Source organism: Oryzias melastigma, linkage group LG22, assembly GCF_002922805.2.
Source record: "Oryzias melastigma strain HK-1 linkage group LG22, ASM292280v2, whole genome shotgun sequence".
NCBI classification, from domain to species: Eukaryota; Metazoa; Chordata; class Actinopteri; order Beloniformes; family Adrianichthyidae; genus Oryzias; species Oryzias melastigma.
The window spans coordinates 9,161,238-9,174,921 of NC_050533.1; the positions used below are offsets into that span (position 1 = coordinate 9,161,238).

Here is a 13,684-nt window from a genome sequence, read left to right on the forward strand (position 1 = left end):
TAGTTGATAAAATATATTATGAACTTTTAGTTCAATCAATTTTATAAAAGCACAAATGCAATATAATAAAACTGCATTGCTAGGAATATACACAAAAGTTATTAATATTATTTTTAAAAAGAGAAAAATAAAATTACAAAAAATTAGAATAAAAAAAGGCTACTTAGTTGAATGCACTAATTGAAATAAAAGTGTAACCCAGTTTTGAATAATTGTTGGCCTATATTTTATGACAAAAATGAACTTTCATTTCCAATTTATTTAAACTATGTGTTGCGACAGGACAGTTAGTTTTAAGATATAAAAACATATACATTTATGCTATTAATATTATTAGTATTCAGTCAATAGTTGGCACGCCTTTTGCGTAACATTCGAGTCTCCAACTGACCAATCAGCGTCGTTCCTCGTCAAAAAACTTCCGCTTTGCTAACCAGTTTGCCTTTCCAGTGGAACGGTCGGTGTGAGCACACATCTGAGTTTATCATCCACGTAGCTCAGAGGGAAAACCACCCATAAAGGTAACATACATATTTGTATTTCATCTGTAGAAGATCCTACGACGTTTTTAGTGACCGGAAGATACAAAAACGATCATGTTTAGGTCTTATATTCTCGTTTGGAGAGGAGTGGCTCCTGTTGGTCACGAGCTAATGCTAGCATGCTGTTTGAATGAGCTGCTTCCACATGTTTGCTGTGTTGATAAAAACGAATAAAGCCTTTACTTAGTCGGTTTAGAGTAAATGTTCATCTCAAAGTCGTATTAAGAAGATGATAAAAACAGTTTGTAAGTTTAACCAACTCTTGCAGATGCCTCCGAAAAAGACCGAAGCCCCGAAACAGCCTCCATTAATCGGGCGATTTGGAACATCTCTGAAAATTGGAATCGTGGGATTGCCTAATGTTGGGTAAATGGACATTTGTGGTGACGTTTGTGTGATTAAATTGAGTTGTTTAGACTTCTCAGCGACTTGATTGTCTGTAAAACCATTTTATGTCTTTCAGAAAATCAACATTTTTCAACGTTCTGACTAAAAGTCAAGCAGCAGCTGAAAACTTCCCATTCTGCACAATCGACCCAAATGAAAGCAGGGTTCCGGTACCGGATGAACGCTTCGATTTCCTCTGCCAGTATCACAAACCAGCCAGGTGTGTGTTCTGACAGCTGACTGTATTCCCCTGCTCCTGTGGACCTCTGATCCCGTCCGTCTCTGCAGTAAAGTTCCTGCTTTCCTGAACGTCGTGGACATCGCCGGTTTGGTGAAAGGAGCTCACGCGGGGCAGGGACTTGGAAACGCCTTCCTGTCCCACATCAGTGCCTGCGACGCCATCTTTAAAATGACTCGTGAGTTGCCGCAGATACTCTATCAGAGCGCGCTTCAACGTTTATCCAGTTTGTGGATTTTGAAGTGTCTTTTTGTGTCTAAGGTGCATTCGATGATGAGGATATCATCCACGTGGAGGGCAATGTGGACCCGGTGAGAGACATTGAGATCATCCACGAGGAGCTGCGACTAAAGGACGAAGAGATGATCGGTCCGATCATCGACAAGCTAGAGAAAACGGCTGTCAGGGGAGGAGATAAGAAACTCAAACCTGAATATGTGAGTGAAGCGACTTTCTTGTTCATGACTGAATCAGCATTAGAGCCTATGATTTACCATTTGTGCTCCTTTAGGATACCATGATGAAGATAAGGAACTGGGTGGTGGACGAGAAGAAGCACGTCAGATTTTACCCTGATTGGAATGACAAAGAGGTACAAATTTATTTCTATTTCTACTTCGGTTTCGAGTTTCGGCATTTCCTTGGTTGACCAGATCCAGAACAGTCCAAGTCATGGTTTTTCTAATTGTCTCTGCAGATCGAGGTTTTAAACAAATACCTGTTTCTGACATCTAAGCCCATGATCTACCTGGTTAATCTTTCAGAGAAGGATTACATTAGAAAAAAGAACAAATGGTACTGTCTAAAATCTACTTTTAAATATTTATGTGTTATACAGAATAGCTTTTTTTACATGCCGTGTTTTTATTTTCAGGTTGGCAAAAATCAAAGAGTGGGTAGATGTTCATGATCCTGGTGCCGTGGTCATTCCCCTGAGTGGAGCTTTGGAGTCCAAACTGCTGGACATGGAGGAGGAGGAGAGGAATAAATACTGCGAGGAACAAAAAACACAAAGGTGAGACGTTTACCTCTATACTTTAAATTTAATTCCATCCGTATGCGTTTTGATATCTCAGTGGCTGATGTAGTTAGCTTGTGAGAGCACGGTGCTGATTTGTTACAGACTTAGTTTAAAGTCTCACTCCGATCATCTTTTCATCTCTTGTAACAGCGCTCCCTGTGGTTTTTTAACTATGATTATGCAATTTTTAGCAAAAAAAATGTTGTTTTCTATGATATATTTTCTGCAGAGCTCACTAGAAAATTCACCTCTGAGTTTTGACTGTTGCCGTGGAGCAACACCGCCCCCACTACCCATCACCCACAACTTAGAGCTCTCTCTGTTTACGTGCTCTCCTGCTAGCTTGCTGCTCCTAACATCCCCAACCTAAAAGTACCGGTGCAACAAAACTGGTGAGCAATATTGGAATTATCAAGTCGTAAAATTTTTGAGCCACGAGGAAACAAACGTATACATGGGAGGGATCTATGTGTCTGCATCAGAGTGGAGCAGAACAGGGATCTTGCAAACTAACTATAATCAGCTATGATCTTTTTCAAACTGGATATTTATGAAAGATTTTGGTGTTTTTAACATGTTTTTATGTTTTTTTTTCATAATGGAGGACATGTATAGAAGAGTTCAAGATTAAAACAGCTTTTTTATTAATATTTCTTTATTAAAATCGTGTTGAATCAGGAGCAGATAGAAACTCGCGGTTTGAAAAAGTGTCAGTTTGTGACGAAGCAACTACCAAAATCTCTCCGCTTCAGTTCTGAATCCTCTTCTTAAAGACAGATTAAGTTTGGATAGCTCCAAAATTGTTTGCCTTTTTTGTTTTTGGGTTAGTTGCATAATTTCAGATTCCGATGAATGATGTTATCTTGTCTGCAAGCAGGTTTCTCTTTCATTTTTAAGGTAGCGGGTGAGAATGCAAACAAAGGAATGCTGGGATATCCACGTGGGGTTACTTACACTTACGAATTTCTAATGAGCTTCGGCTGCTCTGCAGAAAATAGGTCCTAAAAAACTGCAACGTTTTTTTTTTATTATTATTTTAGCTAAAAACTATATAATAATATAATAATGATTATTAGATTATTAGACTGGGAATGATTTTACAAGATAAAAATATAGTTGGAGTGAGACTCTAAGAGCCAAAACTTAAAATCTAATGAATCTGATATTTTATTCTGACAACTGTAAGCAGACATTTATTTAAGCACTTCATGGATTGAACGTTAAAATGTCCATTTGTGTTAAGATTATTAAGATTATTGTGCTGAAGAGCATCACAACAGTGTGGAAAATGTTAAATCTTTTGAAAATTTGTGCAAATATAATATAAAAAAATCATTTTTTCTCTCACATATTTTATGATACACAGGAGGTTTAATAATTGTTTTTATTCCTTTTTATTCTAGTGTTTTGACCAAAATAATAAAGACGGGTTATGCCGCGCTGCAGCTGGAATACTTCTTCACAGCGGGGCCAGATGAGGTGCGAGCGTGGACCATCAGGGTAAGAAGGAAATGTACATTTACCTAAAAATGCTGTATTCTACACCTAAAATAAATGTAGGGGTTCATATCTAAAACTCTCGCCTCATGTTTGACCTGAATGATCCATTTTAGATGCCCAAGTTAACAATATTTGTAAAATATTTCTAACAGATCTACTTAAGAATTCAATAAAAGATCTAAAATTGAATGTAAGTCTTTGGCGAAAACTGAGAAATATATGAACATTTCTCTTTTTATGCTGAATATAATCTTTTTTAGAAGCCCTTAGTTTTAGAATTTTAGAACTTTGAAAGAATAAAAATATATGCATCTGTTTTGATGTAAAGGAGAATAATTTTGAGAGATTTTGTGTTCAACAGAAAGGTGCCAAAGCTCCTCAGGCTGCAGGAAAGATCCACACAGACTTTGAGAAAGGCTTCATCATGGCCGAGGTCATGAAGTACTCCGACTTTAAAGAGGAGGGCAGCGAAAGTGCAGTAAAGGTTGGTGTTTGGATGGTAGCTCATCGTGTTCCTGCACGTCTCCCGTTCGCTTCATCTGAATCTCATCCTCTCTCAGGCTGCTGGGAAATACAGACAACAGGGCAGGAACTACGTCGTGGAGGACGGCGACATTATATTTTTCAAATTCAACACACCCAACGCACCCAAGAAAAAATAACAGGACTGCGCCTTTTACTGTGGGAGGTACAGCCCAGTGAAATCCCAAGGAGTTGCGCTGTGTTGGTTTTCACTCTTCTCTTTTGAATTTTGAGTGGTCATGGTTCTGTGAACAGGTAAATGATGCATTCAAATTTCCAAACCTGTCTGACACTTAAACTGTTTTACTATTTAAAGTCTGAGGAGACAACTCGGCTACAAGTGTGAGCATAAATTTAGTGTGGTAAGAAAGAAGCCACTGTTTGTGTTAAATATAAAATCTCTTTCCTGACTATTATAAAACTCAGATGCTTAACTGAGACTTTTTTTTGTTCATATTTTGTAATTATTTAGACTATGAATTGACATTAGAATGATAAACTAATTGGCAGTTTTCTTTTGCAGGCTCACTTCTTTTGATCAACTTTTACATTTTGGTTGCAAATTTTAAAGAAAGTAATCAATAAAACATCACGGATGTCTTTTTTTTTTTTTTATCTAGAAAAGAATGAAAACCATCATTCCACGTTTTGCTGAGGGAAATGCTGTGCAGTTTTGGAAATTTTTTAAAAGAGCGGCCTGCTACAGTGCTTGATGAAATGCCCGAACCGAAATGTTATATAAGCTGCTTTTATTGACTTGTTTTGGTTTAAAAGAAACACATTTTCACAACACATTTTCACATTAACTTCATCTTGCCGGTTGGATCTTTATTGGACCGTACAACAGAAAAGCCACTGATATTCATTGTTGCTGCCTCCGCCATGTGAATGTGTTTATTTACGCTCAATCACCTTTCAAACCTCCTGGCACATTGTGGACTCAAATGGGGAAAAAAGTGAGGAGTACTTAATGTCAGCTTATCAAGATGCATGTGCCAATAAAAACAGGGGAAAAATCTATTGTTCTTTGTGGTTCTTTATTTGTTTTTATATTTTCTGTTAAAAATGTAGAAAAATTGAGTGGTTTGAAGGTTAAAACGAAAGAGCTGGAAGCTTTTCTTTATCAAAGACGATTTGAAATGGACTCAACAGTGGGTGTAGGTGTTAGCACTGGGTCTTTTCTGGTGGGAGTTTGCATGTTCACACATATGCATGGGTTTTTTTCAGTCCAAACACACGCTTCACTGGTATGATTACCTTAAAGTGTGATGTGAAGATGTGGATTCATGTCTCTTGTGGCCCTGTAAAGAAACACTAAACTTTCCAGGATGTACCCCAGCTTTGCCCAACAGTAGCTGGGTGACTGAACAAGGGGGAGCAGGTAAAGAAAGTGGGCAGAAAACATTTTAATTTGAAATGCATACATTTTCTTGAAAAGAAAAAAACTCTGGGAATATTTTTGTTTGGATTTTTAGGTGCTAGTAGAGCTTGCTGTCTCCTGAGGCATCTTCTCAGGGGTAGCATTCCTTCAATTTATTTTTTCAATAACTTTAAATATAGTGGTTAATGTTTTTTTTTATAGTGTCTTTTTTTACATCTTGATAAACTCCTATTAATGAAATGGGTCTGCAATTAACAATGGTACAGCCTTTTTATAAGAGTATGGTAGTTTTACTTTGGTAATACGTCATGCTTTTTTTTTTTTTTTTTTAAACAAATGAAATAGTTTGACTTGAGACTTCAATTCTTCATCATCAAAATAAAAGCAACCCAAAAAAGGGGCACATAAAAAGTCATTCTGCAGGCAAGCACAAAATCATGATTTATTTATTCAAGAAAAAATAAAATAAATACCCAGCTTTGCACTAACTCATCAAATTTTAATAAGTGCAAAAAACTACAAGTTTAATAGGTTGCTGTGCACTTGGAAATGAATAAACATAGACCGATTTAGAGATCCCTAAAAGCAAATCAGAAAATATCTAAATATCCAAAAATATAATTAAAGAAGTTGAAGTTGCAGAACTAGAATTAATAGTTTAGCATCTCAAGTTTCTCAAGTAATTACGAGTTAGGAAGATGTAATTTGTTAAAAAAAAGTATTGCGATAGTTAAAACTTTAATCAAGCAATTTAAACAAATCGTTAAGTCATGTTACTTTGTCCTTATAAAAAAAAAAAAAAACATTTTTAAAGAGTCCAAAAATGTATGTTTTTTGATTTACCAGATCCTTGAAATTAATAACAGTAACTTTAGTCTTTGTTCAAACCTTTAAACATAATAAAACAGATTGTTTTCTAAATGTTTTTCACGTTTTGTATAATAAAATGTGGGCTGTGCACAAAGCTTGTGATTTTCTGTTTCAGGTGAATGCGAACAACAAAGAACATTAGTTTCATGACTTAAGAACTATTTTGCTCTTTTCTTGCGACTTATAAGCCGAACCATTATTTTTTTCAAACAAGAATTTAGTATTTTCATCTTTTAATTGCTTGAAAACAGATGAAAAGAGTATTTACTTGATGAAAATCTCACTACTTTGCGATAATGTCTGTTAGGATTTAAACTGCATTCCTTTTCGTGTAGTTCAATAAACAGGAAACACACGTACTACAAAAAATGATTGACGTCTCTCGTAGCCAATCAGATTTGAGTGAATTTCTTGCTCGCCCAATAGTGTGAAAGGAGAAAGGCGGGACTTCCTGTAATGCGATGCAAATTCGACGGTGAAGCTTTGTTAGTCCCACCTTTTTGTGTTTCCCGCACCGTCAATCAAAATAGAAAAAAATCGTCCCGAATTCACCGAATCAACACTAGCCCGCCTTTGATAAAATAATCATGTTCGGAGTTTAGTTCATCTGGTAATCTTTCCGCTTACTACCATTCACGATATGACTGGTACGTAAAGATTTAGCGCATCGAATCTGCAACTAATCGGTGAGTTTGAGCGCTGCGGCGGAGTGAGCTGCGTCTTTTTATCGCTAGCGCTAATGCTAACTAGCTAGATATGGTTAGCTAACAGAGCTAGCTGGCTGGCCTCGGAGTTGACAAAGTAAACAGTCGATCTGGGCCCAAAACGCCCGAGAATCCCCGCTGCAAAGTAGATTTTTTCAGCTGTCAGCTCCTTTTGGATTGGAGAGTGGGGATGCTTTGTGGGCTTTTCTGGCAAGCAGGAGTTGAAGATTACAGAGTTTTGCTGAGTTTCCCCCCCTCTCCCTGTTAGCGCCAGAGCAGCCTCTGAAACAAGGAGAAATGGCGTCCGCGGACGTGGACAGCAGTCAAAGCGAGTTTCTGCAAGCCGGCGGCGCAGCGGAAACCCAGGTATCCCATGTTTTCTAGCTCGATCGCTATCGGTGTTCTGGTTGTGATTATGAGAGCATGAAGTTCACACGTTTTACAATTTTGATGGGATGGGGTGAAAGCCGTACACTTCCTGTGTTCCCCTCAATAACGGCCACCCACTTTACCCCTGTAAAACCCGCCCATAGTGGGTAGGACACTGAAGTCAGTCGCTTGGGTCGGCTCTCTGGAAGATAGCCCGTCTACCTTAGATTACAGATGGAATCATATAGCGGGAGGATCGTCCATATTCGCGACAGTAGCGTTCATGTTGTAATAGCCGCCCATCCCCCACTCTGCTTTTATCTTCTCCATGTTTTAATGGCCACTTCTGTTTTAGGACTTTCCATTCTGCACATCAAAATCTATTTACCTGCTTGTGCTTTATATGCTTTTATATTGTCTCAATTCACAAAAATAAACAATCAGCCTGATTTCTGAAGTGTTCCAATTGGAAGATCGTTTTTATTTGATTAAGTTGATGAATTTTCCTTGCAGGCGTCAGATATGTCTGCCGTCCAGCTGACCGCTTCCAACCGATGGGAAGTTTTAACCCCCGTTTCGTCTGGGAAGGAAGACCAAGGAGTTGTCCACATTCCAAACTCTGGGATTGTCACATCCAACGGACAGTACGTGCTTCCAATCGGGAGTCTTCCCAGCCAACCCATTTATGTTACAGCATCGGGGAGTGAGGCTGCTCCCAACGGGATGTCGGGCATTCAGTATCAGGTAGAATAAAACTCCTACGTTTGATCCAAACAGAGTTTCGTTTACTGAAAAGAGGCTCACTTGATGTCTGTTTACCTTGTAGGTCATCCCCCAAATCCAAAATGTGGACGGGACAATTGCGGGATTCCAGACGCAAGGGTTGGACGACGGTACAGGGCAGATACAGCTGCTCCAAGATGGCAGCCAGGGCGCCATTGGGATTAGCGGTGCAACTACGACAACCTCAGATCTCCTGACACAGGCGGGTCAAGTTCAGTCGATCCAAGGCGTCTCGTTGGCTGGAGGTTCTGCCTACACGGGCACCGTACCCGTAGGGCTGCCCGGCAACATAACGTTCGTCCCCATAAACAGCGTGGACCTGGAGTCTCTGGGGCTGACGGGGGCTCAGACGGTCCCCATTGCAACGGGGGTGACCCCAGAGGGCCAGCTGATCATGAGCGGCCAGACGCTGGAGAGTCAGGGACAAGACGGCGGTGCCAAACAGAGTGATGCCAACGCCAACCAAGATCTCTATGTGCCAACCACCACCGCCGCTGCAGGCGCCGCTTCTTCTTCCAACTCCTCTCAGCTTCCGGAAACCATCGACGGCACCGGGGTGCTGACCCAGGCGACCGCCGTGTCTGCAGGCGTGTCTGATCCCTCATCCTCAGAAAACTTCCACTCCCACAACCACATGCAGCAAATCCAGGTCAACACGTGTTTCTTATTACAGTCACTGAAAAGATGCATGAAGTCATGTCATCTCAGAACTGAACAAACTGAACTTTAAAGATTCATTTCACATGAAAAGGAGCTAAAGTTGCTTTTTTTGTTTGAACTTTTATCTGATAAATTAGTTCTAGAAAAAAAAACTTTATTAAAGTGAAAGTTGAATACAGATTTTTAAAAGTTTAATGATACAGACAAGTAAAAAACGATATATTACTTAATAAACATAAGTGTGTTCATATATGTGTATGTATGTATATATATATATATATATATATATATATATATATATTAATGGAAAACAGACAAAAATAGACAAATGTGTCAAAATGTGAAAAAAAATATGTAAGAAAAATTAGTAATTGATCATTTCTGATTCTTAAATTTCCAATTAATAGCAGACAGAGCACTTCAGTATCTCATAAACATTTAGCTCATCTGTTTTTATGTAATATTTGAAGGTCTAACTTGATGTTAATTTCATATTTGAAATAGTTTTAGCTGTTAAGTTTTATAAAGAACACACTTTTGACCTTTAATGGTCATTGGGTTGCTGGAGCCTATCCCTGCTGTCCAGAAAAATGTTTTTGTTTTTTTTATATCAAAATTGTTTTGCTGAAAGCTTATCTCGCTCCCTTAAGGCGTCTCTGATAAGAAATAAATGTTGTTTCCATTTCTAATCGGAATCTGTTTTTTTTTCCTTTAGGTTTCATCGTCCAGCGCCACCACAATCTCCCAGCCCATCCTGCAGCTGTCCGGAGACAGTCAGGCGCAGGTGGCGCAGGCCCAGGACCTGACCGCCTCAGGTCAGACTCTGCAGAGCGTGCAGCTGGTCAATCCCGGGACCTTCCTCATCCAGGCCCAAACCGTTACAGCTACCGGACAGATCCAATGGCAAACCTTTCAGGTAGCTTGAAAAATCCTCAGATTCCACAACAAAAATCCTTGGAGCACAGACTTAATCCTGGTCTCCCAACAGGTTCAGGGCGTCCAGTCACTCCAGGGCCTTCAATTACCCCAGGGGCAGGGCCAGGCGCAGCAGTTGACCCTCGCCCCGGTCCAGACCCTTCCATTAACCCAGACAGGCCAGGTCAGCCTGCCCAACCTGCAGACGGTCACCGTAAACTCTGTGTCGCAATCTGGAATTCAGTACACACAGGGAGAGAACTCCGGCAGTCCTGTTGGTACGGATGCGCAAAGAACTTCTTAAGTTGAGTTTTTCTCCACACAGGCAGTCTCCTGACTCCTCCTGCTTCTGTTCAGGTATTCAGATAAAAGAGGAGCCGGACTCAGAGGAGTGGCAGCTGAGCGGAGACTCCACGCTGAACCCCAGCGACCTGAACAACCTGCGGGTGCAGATGGGAGACGAGGACATGGAGACTCCCAGCGGGGAGGGCAAGAGGCTCCGCAGGGTAGCCTGCACCTGCCCCAACTGCAAAGAGTCCGGAGGAAGGTGGGGGTCTCTGCCAAAATCACTCCAAACGTCAACTTTAACAAACGCTCATTCCACGCCGTCGCTCCCTCCGTGTCACAGAGGCTCCGGCATGGGGAAGAAGAAGCAGCACATCTGCCACATCGCCGGCTGTGGGAAGGTGTACGGGAAAACGTCTCACCTGAGAGCTCACTTGCGCTGGCACAGCGGAGAGAGGCCCTTCGTCTGCAACTGGGTGTACTGTGGGAAGAGATTCACCAGGAGCGACGAGCTGCAGAGGCACAGGAGGACACACACAGGTCAGTGTCTCCTCCCCTCAGGGGGCGGGCTCTCATATTTACAGGAATCAGTCATAGCATCTTCATGGTATTAGAGTTTTAAAGGGAAATTAAAGAAATTAAGTTTAAGTTTGTGTTTACAGTGATTTACTAACTATAACTATCAGTTATTTCCCTCGTATGTCATTTTTCATTAGCTCATAATGTTTTCTATTGACCTATTTCACCAATTTTCTTAAAAAAATCTATAAAATGATTTTTTTTAATGGAATTGCCACTTTATTTCTTTTAACCTTTTTGTCCTTCTTAGAAATAAGAAAAGTTTCTCCCTAAACTTTCCCGAAGATGAACTATGACCAGTTTCTGTTTGAAAACATTTTGAATTTCCTGCATTTTTCAGAGAATCGTACACAAATCTACAATCTTACACTAAAGTAAACTGGGATAAGTGGGAGTTTTGCTGGAATTATGCATATATTTAGACTTAAACATGTGATGAATATCCATTAAATGGAAGCAAAATGCAGATTTTGTAAGATATTTTCCCTAACAGGCGCAGATCAACATTAGATTATTTGTTTATTCTGTGCTGCTAATTGTAAAAATAAAATCAATAAACTGAGAAACTCTTTATTGTTCTTCAGGACTGAGACAAATTGAACCCTAGAACTTCACAAATGTAACTTATAATGAGGCCATGTTTATTATGCATAAATTATTGTTACAAAAAACCTTCATTTAATAAATATTGAATAGTTTCATTGTTTAGTTTCGAATATTATAAGAAGTTTTTCCATTAACATTTTTCTGTAAAATTCTTTGTGTTTGAAAAGAGGAATTTCTCAACTTTTTAGTGATTTTGAACTCATTTAAATGTATACTTTTATATTGTAGAGCTCAGGATTTAAAGCACATCTGCAGATGTATGTTAGTAGAGTTTAGAAAATGTTCAATCTGGATTTAATGTTTTTAATAATTTATCTTTTGAATTATGAATCCTAAAAAGTAAAATCATTTAACTCTATTAAAAAAATAATGTGCAGATGAAGATTTGGTTTCATTTGGCAGTATATAGAGATGAAAAATGCACCGTTAAATTGTTTATAATATCTAAAGGACTCTAAAATATATATCTTTTTAAATGTTGTGCACATTTTTTAACTCCATGAGTTTTTGTTTTGTATGCATGTGTACAACTGGCCACTAGAGGGCGCCTAACATGAACTCTGCAGTCATATTTTAGGAATAATTAGGTTTTTTTGGAAGATAGATAAGTAAAAGTGTTAAAATGTTATTTAGTGAGTTCATAATTTACAAATTAAAACAAATAGAAGAGATAAAAGTGAAAGTAGAAACATTGCTTCCATCCCTACCAGCAGCGTTAAGGAGTCGAATTGCTCTGTGCACAAAGGACTTCCTGTATCTCTGTGGATATTGTTGTTTTAAGTCAAATTATCCTTAAATTGTATAAAAATAGCAACTTTTGAGCTCTTATTTTGAAGTTTCTATCAGTTTTGATTGAGGGAAGAGAACGTTCCCTGCTTGGTCTATAGCGCCATATCATGACTCCTCCCTCCTCCTCTGCAGGAGAGAAGAGGTTCGTGTGCATGGAGTGCGCCAAGAGGTTCATGCGGAGCGACCACCTGGCCAAGCACATAAAGACTCACCAGAACAAAAAGGGCGTGGCTCCCTCCACCACGTCCCCGCCCACCACGGACACCGTCATCACCGCCGACGGAACCACGCTCATCCTCCAGACCACCACTGCCCACGACCTCGTAGCCAATCAGGAGATCCCTCTGCAGCTGGTCACCGTGGCGCCGGGTGAGGTCATGGAATAAGAAGGGGGAGGGGCACCTTTTTCCCCCACAAACTGGCCAATCACAGGGACCTCTTGGGCTTTTCTCCCCCTCTTACCTTCTTTTGGGTTTTTTTTTTTTTTTTTTAAATATGAATATATACGTAAATATATATGACAAATATATATATATTTTAAGTGAGAGTTATCTTACTTTGTTTTTTGCAGTCTTTTTATAGGGGGGCAAAAAGAACATTAAATTGTGGTTGCTATGTATACAAGCGTAAACAAACACAAAAAAGTTAACACTCAAAACCCAACATGAATACTCAAGAAGATGAAATGCCTTAATTTGTATGATACTCTTGTATAAGATGCTGGAGGTGCATGTGTTTTTAAGCTTTGCAGGAAATGTAACTGTAATAGAGTTAATCGTGTTTGTAAAAAGAGCGGGCGGACTGGCGGTAGAACCTCAGCGGGATCATGTTTTTCCGTTCTGACTGAACCCTCTCTCTGCTTGAAGCAGCGCAGCCCCAACTCGACGTCTGTTTTTAGTGCAGCTCCTATGGAAACTCACATTTTAGACTAAAAGATCGTTTTTTTTAAAATGTTTCTTGAATTTGTGCTACAATTCAAAACTGCAAAAAAAAAAAAAAAAAAATGAAAGCCTTTAATAATCAGTGGGAAGCAGGTTTCCCATGATGCACTGCTGCAAGCAGAGCGCAGGTGTCGGTCAGAACCGGACGGCGGTGCCACAGTTAGCAGATCTGAAGAGGGAAAACACGGATGCAAGCCGCTCAGAGGAAGGAAGAGCTTCTGAGCAGAATGTCCCATCTGTCCTCACGAGCACACCGTCCTTTTCGTTCGGTTTTTTATTTTTCTCCTGTATTTTTGTTGTAAATTCACCTCGTGTCTCAGTTTTCCGCGTCTCGATGTTGGTCCGGACAGCGATTGTTTTCAAGGCCCAGAGTGAAGTCAGCTGCTGCGGGGGGGAGAGCATGCACTAATGTTGCCGTGTGGAGTAAACTCAGTCCAGGCCGGTTTATATTATTTTTTTATTTTATGTCAACGATCATTCCAGTTGGACACCACATAAAAAATGAAATAGTTTTGTAAAAAAAACAAAAAAAAAACTGGCTCCATCGGGAGTTCTGGCCAGATGTCGCGAAAGGAAAACCTCGTTTTTATTT

At 39.7% G+C, this 13,684-nt stretch overlaps 2 protein-coding genes across 5 annotated transcripts; both read left to right on the top strand.

Moving 5' to 3' along the window:
* The first annotated feature begins 361 nt into the window (after window positions 1-361).
* LOC112150052 (obg-like ATPase 1) lies at window positions 362-5,230 on the top strand. The gene is made up of 11 exons (XM_024278097.1): window positions 362-521; window positions 811-908; window positions 1,006-1,149; window positions 1,218-1,345; window positions 1,429-1,604; window positions 1,679-1,759; window positions 1,865-1,962; window positions 2,042-2,182; window positions 3,592-3,688; window positions 4,050-4,172; window positions 4,249-5,230. Exons 2-11 carry the CDS (start codon window positions 811-813, stop codon window positions 4,348-4,350), a joined length of 1,188 nt encoding a protein of 395 aa, XP_024133865.1. The 5' UTR covers window positions 362-521; the 3' UTR covers window positions 4,351-5,230.
* A 1,690-nt stretch (window positions 5,231-6,920) lies between these two features.
* LOC112150150 (transcription factor Sp3) lies at window positions 6,921-13,616 on the top strand. Of its 4 annotated transcripts, XM_024278297.2 has the most exons (9): window positions 6,921-7,147; window positions 7,434-7,531; window positions 8,048-8,278; window positions 8,361-8,966; window positions 9,693-9,893; window positions 9,966-10,170; window positions 10,250-10,439; window positions 10,521-10,717; window positions 12,284-13,616. In XM_024278297.2, exons 2-9 carry the CDS (start codon window positions 7,463-7,465, stop codon window positions 12,535-12,537), a joined length of 1,953 nt encoding a protein of 650 aa, XP_024134065.1. In that variant the 5' UTR covers window positions 6,921-7,147; window positions 7,434-7,462; the 3' UTR covers window positions 12,538-13,616. The 4 variants fall into 4 exon arrangements, with proteins under 4 accessions (XP_024134065.1, XP_024133979.1, XP_024134144.1 ...); XM_024278211.2 differs by having other exon boundaries at window positions 6,921-7,531; XM_024278376.2 differs by lacking the exon at window positions 7,434-7,531 and having other exon boundaries at window positions 6,922-7,147.
* Window positions 13,617-13,684: the final 68 nt, after the last annotated feature.

Coding starts and splice junctions, on each gene's coding strand:
- LOC112150052 (XM_024278097.1), top strand. CDS start 811: ATGCCTCCGAAAAAGACCGAAGCCCCGAAACAGCCTCCATTAATCGGG. Junction 1,605..1,678: donor AGAAACTCAAACCTGAATAT/GTGAGTGAAGCG, acceptor GTGCTCCTTTAG/GATACCATGATGAAGATAAG. Junction 1,760..1,864: donor CTGATTGGAATGACAAAGAG/GTACAAATTTAT, acceptor TTGTCTCTGCAG/ATCGAGGTTTTAAACAAATA.
- LOC112150150 (XM_024278211.2), top strand. CDS start 7,463: ATGGCGTCCGCGGACGTGGACAGCAGTCAAAGCGAGTTTCTGCAAGCC. Junction 8,967..9,692: donor ACCACATGCAGCAAATCCAG/GTCAACACGTGT, acceptor TTTTTCCTTTAG/GTTTCATCGTCCAGCGCCAC. Junction 10,171..10,249: donor GAACTCCGGCAGTCCTGTTG/GTACGGATGCGC, acceptor GCTTCTGTTCAG/GTATTCAGATAAAAGAGGAG.